Source organism: Bombina bombina, chromosome 3 (genome assembly GCF_027579735.1).
Source record: "Bombina bombina isolate aBomBom1 chromosome 3, aBomBom1.pri, whole genome shotgun sequence".
NCBI classification, from domain to species: Eukaryota; Metazoa; Chordata; class Amphibia; order Anura; family Bombinatoridae; genus Bombina; species Bombina bombina.
Genome location: NC_069501.1, coordinates 695,299,610 through 695,318,342, shown reverse-complemented (window position 1 = coordinate 695,318,342; position 18,733 = coordinate 695,299,610). Strand labels below are relative to the sequence as shown.

Here is an 18,733-nt window from a genome sequence, read left to right as displayed (position 1 = left end):
ATTCTAAGTGGCTGTTAAAGTGAACAGTTTTGCAAATATCCTGCATGGTACACTGAAAACGAATGATTGTTGATAGGCGTAGCTCGAATGCTAATAACTCTTGTTCAAAATTACTCTTATTAGTAACCCCTTATTTGCCAGATAAAGCAACAACATATTGCAATGTCTTGCGATGAGCTGTGTCTGGCAGCAAAGGTGTTAATACCACCATTTATACATCAAAACAAAATCTTTATTTTAGCTCTGACTTTATTATATTTCGTTCTAGTGCTTCACATTATCCATATACAAAGATGTTCCAATTATTTTATTCCAGCTTACACTGCCTCTGATTGAAGACCTCAATAACCCAGCCATGAGGACCAGGCATTGGAATCAGCTCGTGCGACACACAGGGGGGGTGCTTCGTGTCACTGCAGAAAGCTTAAAAGCAATGACACTCGGAGATCTGCTAGTTCTAGATCTACAAGGTAAATTACAAAACAAACAATCACTTTTTTATTGCAATTTTTCTTATAGTAGAAAATTAAAGGGAGATTGTAATTTTTTACTCTGGAATTGTTAGTTCAATTAAACCCATATTGCTAGAGACTATTGAGTGAATTTAACAGTTTGTGTGGAGGTTAAATTAGTAAAATAATATTGAAGACACATAAACAGTGTCTAATATATGGTGAAACAATGTGATATCGCATATAGGGCCAGATTACAAGTAGCGCTCCTGCTCGAGTTTTAACTTCGCTAGAAGCATTGTTTTTGTGTGTCGGGTTGCGCTCGTATTATAAGTTGAAAGTAAAAAGTTTGCGAGCGAGTGAAACCTGGTGTGCGCTAACTTCTGGACTTTGCCTTAATGTATTTTCCACCTAGACTTCCATGGAGAGCACAAAAATTATGAATATTTCACATTCCAATGTTCTTCACATACAGAACTATCAGCTAGATTACAAGTTATGGCGTTATGGCTGCTCACTAATTTTGTGTACATTATTTTCAATGTTCACCTTTCATAGTGCTGCTATTACAGGTTTTGAAAAACCCGGCTTGCGTGGGCGATATGGTGGCGTTGAGCTCCATACCTCACCCAACGCCTCACCCAACGTGACATGCTCGTGCACAATTTCCCCATAGACATCAATGGTGAGAGACTGCTAAAAAAATGCCTAACACCTGCAATCGCGGAATGAATAGCTCCGTAACAAAGCCCCATTGATGTCTATGGGGAAAGAAAAAGTTAGTTTAAACCTAACACCCTAACATAAAAACTATGTCTAAACACCCCTAATCTGCCGCCCCTGACATCGCCGCCACCTACATTACAGTTATTAACCCCTAATCTGCTGGCCCTAACATCACCTCCACCTACATTACAGTTATTAACCCCTAATTTGCCGCCCCCAACATCACCACCACCTAGATTACAGTTATTAACCCCTAATTTGCCGCCCCCAATGTCGCCGCCACTATACTAAAGTTATAAACCCCTAAACCTCCGGCCTCCAACATCACTAACACTACATAAATATATTAACCCCTAACCCTAATGTAACCCTAAGCATAACCCTAACCCTAACACCCACTAACTTAAATATAATTAAAATAAATCTAAATAAAACTTACAATTATTACCTAAATAATTCCTATTTAAAACTAAATACTTACCTGTAAAATAAAACCTTAGCTAGCTATAATATAGCTAATAGTTATATTGTAGCTATCTTAGATTTTATTTTTATTTCACAGATAAGTTTGTATTTATTTTAGCTGGGTAGACTAGTTAGTAAATAGTTATTAAAGGGACACTGAGCCCAAAATTTTTCTCTCGTGATTCAGATATAGCATGCAATTTTAAACTACTTTCTAATTTACTCCTATTATCAAATTTTCTTCATTCTCTTGGTATCTTTATTTGAAATGCAAGAATGTAAGTTTAGATGCCGGCCCATTTTTGGTGAACAACCTGTGTTGTCCTTGCTGATTGGACTGCACCAATAAACAAGTGCTGTCCATGGTCCGAACCAAAAATTTGCTGGCTCCTTAGCTTAGATGCCGTCTGGATGAAGACTTCTGCCTGCTTGGATGAAGACTTCTGCCGGCTTCAATGAGGACTTCTGCCCGCTTGAATGAAGACTTCTGTCGGCTGGATGAGGATGGATGTCCGGTCTTCGAAAACTGGAAGTGGATCGTTGGGGGTTAGTGTTAGGTTTTTTTAAGGGTTTATTGGGTGGGTTTTATTTTTAGCTTAGGGTTTGGACAATGTAAAAGAGCTAAATGCCATTTTAAGGGCAATGCCCATCCAAATGTCCTTTTCAGGTCAATGGTTAGCTTAGGTTTATTTAGATAGGTTTTTATTTGGGGGGGTTGGTTGTGTGGGTGGTGGGTTTTACTGTTGGCGTGTTATTTGTATATTTTTTTACAGGTAAAATAGCTGATTTCTATGGGGCAATGCTCCGCAAAAGGCCCTTTTAAGGGCCATTAGCAGTTTAGTGTAGGCTAGGGTTTTTCTTTATTTTGGGGGGGGGGCTTTTTTATTTTGATAGTGTTATCAGATTAGGAGTATTTCGATTTTATTTTTGATAATTTCGTTTTTTTATTTTGTGTAATTTGTTGTTTATTTTTTTTGTAATTTAGATAATTGTATTTGATTAATTTAATTTAATTTATTTTATTGTAATGTTAGTTTTTAGTGTAAGGCAGGTTAGGTTTTATTTTACAGGTAAGTTTGTATTTATTTTAACTAGGTAGCTAGTAAATAGTTGATACCTATTTACTAACTAGTCTACCCAGTTAAAATAAATGCAAATGTACCTGTGAAATAAAAGTAAAAAATAAGATAGCTACAATATAACTATTAGTTATATTGTAGCTAGCTTAGGTTTTATTTTACAGGTAAGTATTTAGTTTTAAATAGGAATCATTTAGGTAATAATTGTAAGTTTTATTTAGATTTAGTTTAACTATATTTAAGTTAAGGGGTGTTAGGGTTAGACTTAGGCTTAGGGTTACGTTAGGGTTAGGTTTAGGGGTTAATATATTTATGTAGTGATGTGGTAGGCCAGAGGTTTAGGGGTTAATAGTTTAATTTAGTATATTTCGTTGTGGGGGGCTTATGGTTTAGTGGTTATTAGGTTTATTATAGCGGCGGTGTGGGCGGATGACAGATTAGGGGTTAATAATATTAAAATAGTGTTTGCGATGCGGGAAGGCGGCGGTTTAGGGGTTAATAGGTTTATTATAGTGGCGACGATGTCGGGGAGCTGCGGAATAGGGGTTAATACATTTTTTAAGTGGCGGCGATGTCCGGAGCGGCATATTAGGGGTTAATAATTTTATTTTAGTGTTTACGATGCGGAAGGGCCTCGGTTTAGGGGTTAATAGTTAGTTTATGGGTGTTAGTGTACTTTGTGACAGTTTAGTTATGAGTTTTATGGTACAGCCTTGTAACGTAAAACTCATAACTACTGACTTTAGATGGAGGTACGGATCTTGTTATTTTAGGCTGTACCGCTCACTTTTTGGCCTCCCAGGCAAACTCGTAATATCGGCGCATTGAAAAAGGACTTATTTAAAAGTGCATACTGACGTTGCGTGACGGCAAAAAAGGTGTGCGGTAAAGCTGTTCTGACAAGACTTGTAATAGTGGCGTTAGGGAAAAAGCATCGTTATGGGCCATAACGATGCTTTTTGAGTCATAACGCAAAACTCTTAATCTAGCTGAATGTTATTCCAATGATCTTCACATGGAAAATATTTACGTTTTTATTATAAAACATATTTCTATATATATCTGATAATGTTAATGTAAAATAGATATATCTATATATATATATATATATATATATATATATATATATATATATATATATATATATATATAGGAATAGATATACAGGTTTATGGAATCATGTATTTACAATGAAAATAACATTTCCTTGTAAGTGAAAACACATGAACACATATAGACATATGTACACACATCTATATATATATATATATATATATATATATATATATATATATATATATAAGTTCATAAATGAAGCACTCACTGATCCATCAACATCTGTGGCATAAAAACTTTAATGTTAGTGATGTTTCGGGACAGAACAAGTCCCTTCCTCTGACAAGTTTAGGCACCCGGCCCTGACAATTTCCATGATTTTCATAGATAAATAATTGGGTGTTTGGATCAGCAATTTCATTTTGATCTATAAAATAACTGAAGGGCACAGTATAATTTATGTAGTGAAATGAGGTTTATTGGATTAACAGAAAATGTGCAATATGCATCAAAACGAAATTAGACAGGTGCATAACTTTGGGTACCCTTGTCATTTTGTTGATTTGAATACCTGTAACTACCTAGCACTGATTAATTGGAACACGCAATTGGTTTGGTGAGCCCATTAAGCCTTGAACTTCATAGACAGGTGCATCCAATCATGAGAAAAGGTATTTAAGGTGGCCAGTTGCAAGTTGTTGTTCTCTTTGATTCTCCTCTGAAGAGGGGCAACATGGGGGCCTCAAAACAACTCTCAAATGACCTGAAAACAAAGATTGTTGAACATTATGGTTTAGGGGAAGGCTACAAAAAGCTATTGCAGAGATTTAAGCTGTCAGTGTCCACTGTGAGGAACATAGTGAGGAAATAGAAGACCACAGCAACAGTTCTTGTTAAGGCCAGAAGTGGCAGGCCAAGTAAAATATCGGAGAGGCAAAGGATGGTGAGAACGGTCAAAAACAGCCCATAGACCACCTCCAAAGACTGCAGATGGTGTCACTGTGCATTATTCAACAATTCAGCGCACTTTGCACAAGGAGCAGCTGTATGAGAGAGTGATGCGGAAGAAGGGTTTTCTGCACACATGCCACAAACAGAGTCGCTTGAGGTATGCAAACGCACATTTGGACAAGCCAGCTTCATTTTGGAAGAAGGTGCTGTGGACTGATGAAACTTACTACCCACAGTAAAATTTGGTAGACTCAGTCAGACACAGATCAATTCTTACGTCACTCCAGATGTTCCGAACACAAGTTCGGCACAATCTGACTACTTTTGCTAGTTATCAAAAAACTAGCAGGTATGCTCGGCACTTTTCTGGCCCAGCATACCTGGTTTTCAATCCGCCGCCCTGGAGGTGGCGGATCCCATAGGAATCAATGGGAGTCTGACCATAGCGAAAGTTCATGTTCGCTGCTGCCCGACATCCCATTGATTCCTATGGGAGCTGTCTACACCTAACACCCTAACATGTACCCCGAGTCTAAACACCCCCAATCTGCCCCCCTACACCGCCGCTCCCGGAGCCCACTGCCACTCTAATAAACTGATTAACCCCTAAACCGCCGCTCCCGGACCCCGCAGCCACTACAATAAATATGTTAACCCCTAAACCGCCGCTCCTGGACCCCGCAGCCACTACAATAAATATGTTAACCCCTTAAACCCTAAACCGCTGCTCCCGGACCCTGCCACCACTACAATAAATATGTTAACCCCTAAACCGCCGCTCCCGGACCCTGCCGCCACCTGCATAATACCTATTAACCCATATCCTGCCCCCCCTACACCGCCGCCACTATAATAAATTTATTAACCCCTATAACTCTTATTAACTAAATTAATCCTATTTAAAACTAAATACTTACCTTTAAAATAAACCCTAAGATAGCTACAATGTAATTAGTAATTACATTGTAGCTATTTTAGGATTTATATTTATTTTACAGGTAACTTTGTATTTATTTTAGCTAGTTAGAATAGTTATTAAATAGTTATTAACTATTTAATAACTACCTAGCTAAAAGAAATACAAAATTACCTGTAAAATAAATCCTAACCTAAGTTACAATTAAACCTAACACTACACTATCATTAAATTAATTAAATAAATTAACTACAAATAACTACAATTAAATACAATTAAATAAACTAACTAAAGTACCAAAAATAAAAAAAACTAAGTTACAAAAAATAAAAAAATAAGTTACAAACATTTAAAAAATATTATAACAATTTTAAGCTACTTACACCTAATCTAAGCCCCATAATAAAATAATAAAGCCCCCCAAAATAAAAAAAATGCCCTACCCTATTCTACATTAAAAAGTTAACAGCTCTATTACCTTACCAGCCCTTAAAAGGGCCTTTTGCGGGGCATGCCCCAAAGAAATCAGCTCTTTTGCCTGTAAAATAAAAATACAACTCCCCCCAACATTAAAACCCACCACCCACATACCCCTACTCTAACCCAAACCCCCCTTAAATAAACCTAACACTACCCCCCTGAAGATCATCCTACCTTTAGCCGTCTTCAGCCAGCCGACCACCGATGGAACAGAAGAGGACATCCGCAGCGGCCGAAGTCATCATCCAAGGGGCGCTGAAGAAGTCTTCCATCCGATTGAAGTCATCATCCAAGGGGCGCTGAAGAAGTCTTCCATCCGATTGAAGTCATCATCCAGGCAGCGTCTTCAATCTTCATCCATCCGGAGCGGAGCGGAGCCATCTTTAGACAAGCAGACGTGGAGCCATCCTCTTCTACCGACGGACTAACGACGAATGACGGTTCCTTTAAGTGATGCCATCCAAGATGGCGTCCCTCGAATTACGATTGGCCGATAGGATTCTATCAGCCAATCGGAATTAAGGTAGGAAAAATTTGATTGGCTGATTTAATCAGCCAATCAGATTGAAGTTCAATCTGATTGGCTGATCCAATCAGCCAATCAGATTGAGCTCGCATTCTATTGGCTGATCGGAACAGCCAATAGAATGCGAGCTCAATCTGATTGGCTGATTAAACTATTTAATAACTATTCTAACTAGCTAAAATAAATACAAAGTTACCTGTAAAATAAATATAAATCCTAAAATAGCTACAATGTAATTATTAATTACATTGTAGCTATCTTAGGGTTTATTTTACAGGTATTTAGTTTTAAATAGGAATAAGTTAGTTAATGATAGTGTAGTGTTAGGTGTAATTGTAACTTAGGTTAGTTTTTATTTTACAGATAAAATGTGTCTTTATTTTAACTAGTTAGCTATGAAATAGTTAATAACTATTTAATAGCTATTGTACCTAGTTAAAATAAATTGAAATTTGCCTGTAAAATAAAAATAAATCCTAAGATAGCTACAATATAATTATTATTTATATTGTAGCTATATTAGGGTTTATTTTAAAGGTAAGTATTTAGTTTCAAATAGGATTAATTTAGTTAATAAGAGTTATAATATTTAGATGTATTTAATTAATATTTAAGTTAGGGGGGTGTTAGGGTTAGACTTAGGTTTAGGGGTTAATAATTTTATTATAGTGGCGGTGGTGTAGGGGAGGGCAGGATAGGGGTTAATAAATGTATTGTAGGTGGCGACGGTGTAGAGGAGGCAGATTAGGGGTTAATAAGTTAATATAGGTGGCGGTGGGGTCCAGGAGCGGCGGTTTAGGGGTTAAACAATTTATTTAGTTGTGGCGGGGTCCGGGATCAGCAGGATAGGGATTAATAAGTTTAATATAGGTGGCGGTGGGCTCCGGGAGCGGCGGTTTAGGGGTTAATACATTTATTATAGTTGCGGCGGGGTCTAGGAGTGGCGGTTTAAGGGTTAATAACTTTAGTTGCGGGGGACCCCGTTGGCGCCGGTATAGTGGGTAGAACAGTGTAGTTTAGTGTGGGTGCTTAGTGACAGGCTAGCAATAAAGCTGGGAAAAAGCCGAAGAGCAGCGAGATCGGATGAGTGATAACTATCACAGTCCGCTGCTCATCGCCCCGTACTTGGTGCGCGGCTTTTTGACAGCTTTATTGATAACTTTGGCGAGATTATTCAGGTCCGCAGCGGCAATGGTAGGCGAGCTTAGTCGGGCGTATTGGGCCGGCGAAGGCAGGTAAGTAGACACGTTGATAACTAGGCCTCAATGACTCAAAACACTGCTCAAAATATACCCTGGCATTTATGCAGAGGAACAAGTACAATGTTCTGGAATGGCCATCCCAGTCCCAAGACCTGAATATCATTGAAAATCTGTGGGGTGATTTAAAGCGGACTGTCAATGCTCGGCAGCCATCAAACCTAACTGAACTGGAGATGTTTTGCAAGGAGTAATGGTCCAAAATACCTTCACCCAGAATCCAGATACTCATTACAGGCTATAGGAAGTGTCTAGAGGCTGTTATTTCTGCTAAAGGATGCTCTACTAAATCAAAGTCTCAAAGATGTTTTTTTTTTACAAAGAGGTGTTCATGTGATATTTTCTAGTTAGCTTTTTACAGCTATGCTGCATCACTTTCAAGTGATTTAACACTTGGGTGACATGTCCCTTTAAGAACTAGAAAAGTATTACCCCCCTCATTAAGTATCATCTACACCTTTGACACAGAACTTTGTTATCTACCACTATTTTTAAAGTGCAGCACCTTTTTGTGCAGCAGATATTGCTATTAATATATGTAATACCATATGTCTGTTAAAATTACTGCCAAGCTAAATAACAGAAGTGAATAAAGTACATTTGGCAGAAAAACATAAATTATGCTTACCTGATAATTTCATTTCCATCTGTGGGAGGAGAGTCCACTGCTTCATTCATTACTGGTGGGAATTAAGAACCTGGCCACCAGGAGGAGGCAAAGACACCCTAGCCAAAGGCTTAAATACCTCCCCCACTCCCCTTATCCCCCAGTCATTCTGCCAAGGGAACAAGGAACAGTAGGAGAATATCAGGGTATAAATGGTGCCAGAAGAATAATATTAAATTTAGGTCCGCCCCCTGAGAAAAAGGCGGGAGCAGTGGACTCTCCTCCCATAGATGGAAATGAAATTATCAGGTAAGCATAATTTATGTTTTCCATCTTAATGGGAGGAGAATCCACTGCTTCATTCATTACTTTTGGGAACAAATACCCAAGCTCTAGAGAACACTGAATGAAAAAAACGGGAGGTTAAAAGGAGGTGGACCCTATACTGAGGGCACCACAGCCTGCAGAACCTTTATCCCAAAAGCTGCTTCTACCGAAGCAAAAACATCAAATTTTAGGATGTCCCGCTGTCTCAATGCTGTCTCAATGCGAAACGGAGGACACTCCTCTGCCAAAAAGATAAGGAAGTCGAAGAGGCCCTCTGACCCCCATGCTTCCTGGAAAGAGAACAAACAGAGAAAGAAATTGACTAAATTCCTACGTGGCCTGAAGATAGGACTTCAAGGCACAAACCACATCCAGAATTATGTTAAAAGGAACCACAATCTCTTGATTGAGGTTGCGAATTGACACAACCTTAGGAATAAAACCTAACTTGGTTTGTAGAACAGCCTTATCAGCATGGAAAGCCTGAGAAGGAGGGATGCATTGCAAGGCAGTAATCACAGATACTCTGCGCACAGAAGCAATAGCCCATAGAAAAAGAACCTTCCGAGACGATAATTTAATGTCTACTTCATGCATAGGCACCAACGGAGTCGTGCAAAACCTAAAGAACAAGATTTAAACTCCAAGGAGGAGCAATAGATCTAAACACAGGTCTGATCCTAGCAGAGCCTTAACAGGTGGCTGCACATCAGGAAGCTCAGCGAGCCTCTTGTGTAGTAACACAGACAGGGCCGAAATCTGTCCCCTCAGGGGACTTGCAGAAAAGCCCTTCTCCAGTTAATTCTGGAGAACAGAAAAAAGAGGTCCTCCACACCTTAAGATTGATGCGATGAACAAACAGTTACGAGCTTGAATGAGAGTAAAAATAACACTATCAGAAAACCCTCTCTTGGCTAGGACTAAGCGTTCAATCTCCACACAGTAAGCCTCAGAGATCTAGACATAGATGAACAAAGAGACCTTGGTCAGCAGATCCCTGCGACAAGGAAACTTCCACGGAGGAGATAACGACATCCCCACTAGTCCGCAAACCATATTCTTCGCGACCAAGATGGAGCAATCAGTATCACTGACGCCTGCTTGATTTGAGCCACTACACTAGGAAGTAGTGGTAACGCTGTAACAGATAAATTAGATTGAACCTCCAAGGCACCACTAATGCATCTGTTAGCTCCGCCTGAGGATCTCTGTACCTCGACCTATATCTGGGTAACTTGGTAATGAGACGTCATAAGATCTTCCTCTTGCAAATCTCTGCAAACACTTGGGATGGAGAGACCAATCCCCCGGATTAAAGTATTGTCTGCTTCCCAGTTATCCACACCCGGAATGTGGATTGCTGACAGCGAACAAATGTGGGTCTTCACCCACTCCAGAATCTGAGACACTTCCCTCATAGCTAGGGAGCTTCTCGTTCCCCCCTGATGTTTGATGTAAGCCACTGAGGATATATTGTCTGATTGGAATCTGATAAACTGGGACGAACCCAGCAGAGGTCAAGCCTTCAGAGCATTGTATATTGCCCGAAGATCCAAAATGCGATCAGGAAGGAGCTTTTCCTCCTGAGTCCATAGACCCTGTGCCTTCCTGGTACCCCAAACAGCTCCCCCATAGGAAATGATGTCCATGCTGGACACCATGAGACCAATCACCTTCATACACTGAGCCACAGAGGGCCTTAAGGAGGTCTGGAGGGCAAGACATGTTGAAGCTAGCCTGCAATGTCTCTGATCTGTTAGAAATATTCTCATGTCTATGGAGACTATTATAGTACCAGAGAATTCTACCCTGGTACTTGATACAAGAGAGCTCTCTCTAGATTTATCTTCCATCCATGGGATCGAAGAAGACAGAGGAGAGATTCCGAATGGTCCACTCTCCGAAAAACTTCTTGGAGAATGCTGCGTTAACTGTGAATCAAACCCGGGTCAACTACTTGGATGCAGTTATGCTCACCACTATACCAGCTAGACCAAACAGAAGATTAATAAACTGGAAGTGCTGTTCCAGGAACGCAAAGCTTAGGAACTGGAAGTGGTCCTTGAGGATTGGTACGTGAGGGAGCATCCTATATCTATTGTGGTCATGAACTGCCCTTCTCGAACGAGGGGAAGAATGGACCTATTGTCTTCCTCTTGAATGAGGGGACATTTAAAAACTTGTTTACGCATTTCAGGTCCAAATCGGACGGAAGTCCCCTCCTTCTTTGGAACCATGAAAAGGTTTGAATAGTTTCACTGCGATAGGCACCGGGACAATAACTCCTAAGAGGACAGATCCCGTATGCATCCCAGAAAGACAGGAGAGAGAGGAGGAACTGCCCTTGGGTGGCTGAGACTTGAAACCTATCTTGTAACCCTGAGCTATGACTTCCAGGACCCATGGATCTTGCTCGTTCCTGAACCAAGGGACTGACAGTCTGCCCGCTACACGATCCAGAAGAGGACCGGGGACCATCTGTTCATTGCGACTTAGACTCGGCGGGCTTCTTGCTCTGCTTGGATTTATTCCAGGACTGAGCCGGCTTCCAAGAGCTCTTGGTTTGTTCAGGCTTAGCGGAGGACTGCTGACATGGGCTTTATAAAAACGAATAGAACGAAAATTGTCCCTTAGACTCGTTCATATTCTCTTGCGGTAGAAGGGCACCCTTGCCCCCTGTGACCGTGGAGATAATTGAGTCCAGGCCTGAACCAAATAAAATCATTCCCTTAAAGGGGAGGGAAAGAACTCTAGACTTAGAAGTCATATCCGCAAACCATTACTTCAGCCAGAGCCTGACGGGCCTGAACAGAAAAAGCTGAAGCCTTAGCATTTAGACGAATAATCTGCCTAATAGCCTCACAGATAAAAGATTTAGCAACCCTAAGGCCTTAAATCTTTCATGAGTAACGTTGAGGGGACCTCTCCACCCCGATCAAATACTATAAGAAGTCACACCAGAAGATAGTTTTTCCAGCAACCGCGGCAATGGCCGCCTCCAGTTGAAACAAATATCCTGTATGTTGAAAAAACTTTATTAACCGAGTTTCCATCCTTTATCCATGGGCTCTTAAAATGAAGAGCTAATCTCAAACAGGATAGTAATACATTTAGCAAGGGTGAAGATAGTGCCATACCTTTTAGGGAAGGAACGTCACAACTCCATTGAGAGTCCAGGACCGGGAACAATTTGTTAAAGGGAGAATAGAGGAACAATCCAGTCCTAATCATTCTTAATAATGTTCGCCATCTAACAGAAGCAGGGAAGGATAAGGTACCACCCTGTCCTCAAACTCTATCCAATTTAGGAATCAAAGGTTCCTCAGGCAATTTGGTGTCTGGAACCACTGAATTTGCCAAAAAACTTCCTTTTGAGAAAGCGCAAATTCCTAAAACTAAAGTCTAGTTTCTCTGCAGCCGGAGGATTAGAGGCAGCAGACTCTGACCCAGAATGGTCATACTCTGAAGTCTCAGAAAGAACTTCATCCTCTGATAACCCTATCAGTTAAATTCAATCAATTATCTGATGTACTCTGGGAAGGAGTGCAATATGTAACCTTTCCCTTGTGCTTAGCAGAGCAAGGCCACAGACACCGCCTTCTGAACTGCGCAGTAAGGTCTGGTGAAAAAATGGCCCCCTCCAGATGGAGAATCAGCAATGCTACAGGAAACTGCATGTGTAGAGAGATAAGCATGTAGGGTACGCACCTCACTGGACGACAACTCCTTAGAGATGGACGGCTCAGTGGTATCAAACATGTTTGATATTATCACATTATTAAGGCATATAGAACATAATTGAGGGGCGCTACTAAGGCCTCCTCACAATATAAACAGGAATTACTCTTTAGGAATAGAGGGAGTGCCCTCTAAGTAACAGAATCCTCCATCGCTAGTGCAATAACCGGAGAACTTTAGAAATAAAACATTATTTTATTCAAAAAAACTGCACCTTCATATCCCAATTGCTGGGGCACTCACCACCTCCATGACTCAGACAGTACAGAGAGTTAGGACTCCTCTCTAATAGACACCCGGTCAGGAAAGAGGGAAAGAATCACATGGTGCACAATGCATGACTGTCCCTGCTATGAGAAAAAGCGTGCCAAGCTTGTAAGCTACATGGCTCTCAAAGTGAAAGTGAAACCTGTTTATTCCATAACAGCCTATGAGCCCATAATAACTCACACATAAAAGCAGTATAAAATCAAATAAACATATAAGATTATTCCCCCCTGTTCAATAATCCCCCTCAGAGGATATTAACCCTTGATTCTATACAGATAAAAGGAGTCACACTGTGACCCTGTCTTCTAGCGTTCTCATACATGAATAAAAAAAGAAATGATCTTACCAGAATCTATACCGTATAACAGGAACATGGCCTTTCAAGTGTGACAGGTTAGTAGCATCACTCCTGACATGTACTTGAGAGCAGAAAGCAGGCAGCGAATCTAGTCAATGCTGATTGCTTATGGAGCTGTTAATCTGAGTCGGGATGGTTTCACAGAAAGATTTTCCCTGCATCTCTGGACTCTTAACTTTCACCCATGCTCTCACTGAGAGGCTGACAGGACTACTTAAAACTCCAGTCCCATTGCGAAGAGTACTACCCTCCATAAGAGACTACTCTGAATCCTCAGACACTTCTCTGCCAACCTCCTGTGACGAAAGGCAAAGAATGACTGGGGGATGAGGGGAGTGGGGGAGGTATTTAAGCCTTTGGCTGGGGTGTCTTTGCCTCCTCCTGTTGGCCAGGTTCTTAATTCCCACAAGTAATGAATGAAGCAGTGGACTCTCCTCCCATTAAGATGGAAAGCAGGTTATGTGCAGACTACTAATCCCATGTAACCAGATAGCTTACATTATAACATACAAATATCAAATCAATCATGTGGTGTGAAAATACATCACATACCTTGTTTATATGACGTTTTTTTTTTTTTAAATGTTTGGCAGAAATGAAAAACAATGGGATCATTGCAAACATTGATACATTATTTTCATAAACATTTGTATAAAACAAGCAAAACTATAGATATATTAGTTGTAGGCGAGCCTATAATAAACTGAATCTAAATTTTACCCTAACAATATTCATATTGTTTCATATTGATTATATAGAATATGCAGTTGAAATTGTATTGTTAATTAGACATTTTTCAGTAAATGACAATCAGGTAGATTACGAGTTTTAACGCTGAAAAAATGTCAATTCCAGAGTAATGGCCAGTAACGCATATTATGAGTCACGTCGGTATTGCTATACCGCAAGCATTTTAGCCAACGTCCATTCTGCTCTATAAAAAAAGTTTTTGACGTTGCCTATACCGACACGATCCATACCGCCAACTGAGAGCAGTAGTTATGAGTTTTGCGCAAAAAAGGGGTTTCACAAAACTCAGAACTAAACTGTTACAAAGTACACTAACACCCATAAACTACCTATTAACCCCTAAACCGCCGTCCTCCTGCATTGCAAACACTATTTAAAACTTATTAACCCCTAATCTGCCGCCCACCCACATCGCCGCCACTATAATAAAGTTATTAACCCCTAAACCTCCGGCCTCCCACATCGCCGCTACTAAATAAACCTATTAACCCCTAAACCTCCGGCCTCACACATCGCCACCACTAAATAAACCTATTAACCCCTAAACCGCCAGCCCCCCCATGGCAAAACACTAAATTCAATTTTTAACCCCTAAACCTAACACCCCCTAACTTAAAATTACTATATAACTATCTTAAAATAAATAGAAGCTTACCTGTGAAATAATAATAAACCTAACATTAAACTATAAATTAACCTACCATTAAAATTCTAATAAAATAAAAAAAATACTACCAATTACAAAATCTAAATTACAAATTTAAAAAACCTAACTACAAAAATAATAAAAAAATCTAAAATTACAAAAAACAATAAATACTAAATTACGAAAAATAAAAAACACTAAGCTTACAAAAAATAATAAATGAAATTATCAAAAATAAAAACAATTACACCTAATCTAATAGCCCTATAAAAATAAAAAAGCTCTCCAAAATAAAAACACCCCCTAGCCTACAACTACGAATAGCCCTTAAAAGGGCCTTTTGTAGGGCATTGTCCTAAGTTAAATAGCTCTTTTACCTGTAAAAAAATACAATGTCCCCCCCAAGAGTAAAACCCACCACCCAACCAACCCCCTAAAAAAGGTGGCAGACAAGTTAAGGAGCAGTTGTCTTATGCTCGCTGCTTCTTAACTTTGGTTTCAGGCAGATCTGAAACTTCAGGGGTAGAAAGCAGCATCCACTGCTTGTTAAATCTACCCCTTAGCCTAAACAACAAATGAGAAGAACATTTTTTCTAACAAATTTCAAAGTTATGTCTATTTCTTTCATGTAATTGGCAAGAGTCCATGAGCTAGTGACGTATGGGATATACAATCCTACCAGGAAGGAAGTTTCCCAAACCTCAAAATGCCTATAAATACACCCCTCACCACACCCACAATTCAGTATTACAAACTTTGCCTCCTATGGAGGTGGTGAAGTAAGTTTGTGCTAAGATTTCTACGTTGATATGTGCTTCTCAGCATTTTGAAGCCCGATTCCTCTCAGAGTACAGTGAATGTCAGAGGGATGTGAAGGGAGTATCACCTATTGAATGCAATGGTTTTCCTCACGGGGGATCTATTTCATAGGTTCTCTGTTATCTGTCGTAGAGATTCATCTCTTACCTCCCATTTACTCTTATATTCCATTACCTCTACTGATAACCGTTTCAGTACTGGTTTGGCTATCTGCTATATGTGGATGGGTGTCTTTTGGTAAGTATGTTTTCATTACTTAAGACACTCTCAACTATGGTTTGGCACTTTATGTATTTATATAAAGTTCTAAATATATGTATTGTACTTATATTTGCCATGATTCAGGTTTTCAGTATATTTCCTTTTGCAGACTCTCAGTTTCATATCTGGGAAATGCTTTTTTTAGGAAAAATGTATTTCTTACCTGGGGTATAGTCTTTTTTTTCAATTGACTATCATTTTAAATTCGCGGGCAGAATTAGGCTCGCAAGGGCGTAAAATGCCAAAGTATATTGCGTCATTTTTGGCGCGTCATTTTTGGTGCAAGATTTTTTGGCGCAAAGTTACGTTCGATGACGTAAATTCATCACTTCTAGCGTCTTAGTTGACGCCGAGTCCTTTCACAAGGTTGCGTCTTCAATGACGCAAGTGTATCATTTCCGGATGTTATTAGCGGCAAAAAAAAATTCTGTTTGTGTTGTGCGTCATACTTGGCGCCAAATATTTTCATTATTTAAAACCCCATTCCTATATGCCTCTTACCTTTTTTTCTATCAGAGGGCTATGCTGTTTGCATTTTTTTACCATTCCTGAAACTGCCATATAAGGAAATTGATAATTTTGCTTTATATGTTGTTTTTTTCTCTTACATTTGCAAGATGTCTCAATCTGATCCTGTCTCAGAAATCACTGTTGGAACCCTGCTGCATGATAACAGTTCTACCAAAGCTAAGTGCATTTGTTGTAAACTTGTGGAGGTTATATCTCCAGCTGTGGTTTGTAATAGTTGTCATGATAAACTTTTACATGCAGATAATGTGTCCATCAGTAATAGTACATTGCCTGTTGCTGTTCCTTCACCATCTAATGTACAAGATATACCTGTGAATTTAAAAGAATTTATTGCTGATTCTATTCAGAAGACTTTGTCTGCCATCCCGCCTTCTAATAAATGTAAAAGGTCTTTTAAAACTTCTCATAAAGTTGATGAAATTTCAAATGACCGACAACATACTGAATCCTCTGATGAGGATCTATCTGGTTCAGAAGATCCTGCCTCAGATATTGACACTGACAAATCTAATTTTTTAGTTAAAATGGAGTATATTCCTTCTTTGTTAAAAGAAGTGTTGATTACTTTGGATATGGAGGAAACTAGTCCTCTTGATATTAAAACTAGCAAATGTTTAAATTCTGTTTATAAACCTCCTGTAGTTATTCCAGAGGTTTTTCCAGTTCCTGATGCTATTTCTGATATGATTTCTAAGGAATGGAATAGGCCTGGTACTTCTTTTTTTCCTTCCTCAAGGTTTAAAAAAAAATTGTATCCTTTGCCAGCAGTTACTTTAGAGTTTTGGGAAAAGATCCCCAAAGTTGATGGGGCTATCTCTACTCTTGCTAAATGTACTACTATTCCTATGGAAGATGGTACTTCTTTTAAAGATCCTTTAGATAGGAAACTTGAATCTTATCTAAGGAAAGCCTATTTATATTCAGGTCATCTTCTCAGGCCTGCAATTTCTTTGACTGATGTTGCAGCTGCATCAACTTTTTGGTTGGAAAATTTAGTGCAACAAGAATTGGATTCTGATTTGTCTAGCATTATTCGCTTGCTTCAACATGCTAATCATTTTATTTGTGATGCCATTTTTGATATCATCAAAATTGATGTTAAATCTAAGTCTTTAGCTATTTTAGCTAGAAGAGCTTTGTGGCTTAAATCTTGGAATGCTGATATGACTTCTAAGTCCAAATTGCTATCTCTTTCTTTCCAAGGTAATAAGTTATTTGGTTCTCAGTTGGATTCGATTATTTCAACTGTCACCCGGGGGGAAGGGAGTTTTTTTGCGTCAGGATAAAAAACCTAAGAGTAAATCTATAGCTTCTAACCGTTTTCGTTCCTTTTGACAGAATAAGGAACAGAAACCTAATCCTTCCCCCAAGGAATCTGTTTCCAATTGGAAGTCTTCCTCAAATTTGAATAAATCCAAGCCATTTAAGAGACCAAAGCCAGCTCCCAAGTCCACATGAAGGTGCAGCCCTTATTCCAGCTCAGCTGGTAGGGGGCAGATTAAGATTTTTCAAGGATGTTTGGACAAATTCTGTCAAAAATCAATGGATTCTGAGCATTGTCTCTCAGGGGTATTGAATAGGATTCAGAGTAAGACCTCCTGTGAGAAGATATTTTCTCTCATGCATCCCAGCAAATCCAGTAAAGGCTCAGGCTGTCCTAAAGTGTGTTTCAGACCTGGAGTTTTCAGGGGTAATCATGCCAGTTCCATCTCAGGAACAGGGTCTGGAGTTTTATTCAAATCTATTCATTGTCCCAAAGATAGAAAATTCATTCAGACCAGTTCTGGATCTGAAAATTTTGAATCGTTATGTAAGAGTGCCAACTTTCAAAATGGTGACTATAAGGACTATTCTACCTTTTGTTCAGCAAGGGCATTATATGTCCACAATAGACTTACAGGATGCATATCTTCATATTCCGATTCATCCAGATCATTATCAGCTTCTGAGATTCTCTTTTCTAGACAAGCATTACCAATTTGTCGCTCTTCCTTTTGGCCTAGCGACAGCTCCAAGAATCTTTTCATAGGTTCTCGGTGCCCTACTCTCTGTAATCAGAGAGCGGGGTATTGTGGTGTTTCCTTATTTGTAAGATATCTTGGTAGTAGCTCAGTCTTTACATTCTGCCGAATCTCACACAAATCAACTAGTGTTTTTCTTCAAAAACATGGTTGGAGGATCAATTTACCAAAAAGTTATTTGATTCCTCAGACAAGGGTCACCTTTTTAGGTTTCCAGACTCTGTCTCTAACAGACAAGAGATGTTTAAAATTGGTGTCAGCCTGTCGGAACCTTCAGTCTCAGTCATTCCCTTCAGTAGCTATGTGCATGGAAGTTTTAGGTCTCAGGACTTGGTGGTCAGATCACCATTGTATAGTTCTAGTTCATCCAACCTGGACTGTGATCACAACAGATGCAAGTCTTTTAGTTTGGGGAGTTGTTTGGGGATCTCTGACAGCACAAAGGTTTTAGAAATCTCAAGAGGCGAGATTACCAATCAATATTTTAGAACTCCA

The 18,733-nt window shown here is 39.4% G+C and overlaps 1 protein-coding gene across 1 annotated transcript in view; it reads left to right on the top strand.

Moving 5' to 3' along the window:
- LOC128652486 (uncharacterized) overlaps window positions 1-18,733 on the top strand; it is an 868,114-nt gene that overhangs the window by 160,209 nt on the left and 689,172 nt on the right. Inside the window, exon 28 of the mRNA XM_053705422.1 lies at window positions 317-470. Coding sequence (XP_053561397.1) covers window positions 317-470 — 154 coding nt within the window. The remainder of the gene's footprint in view (window positions 1-316; window positions 471-18,733) is intronic.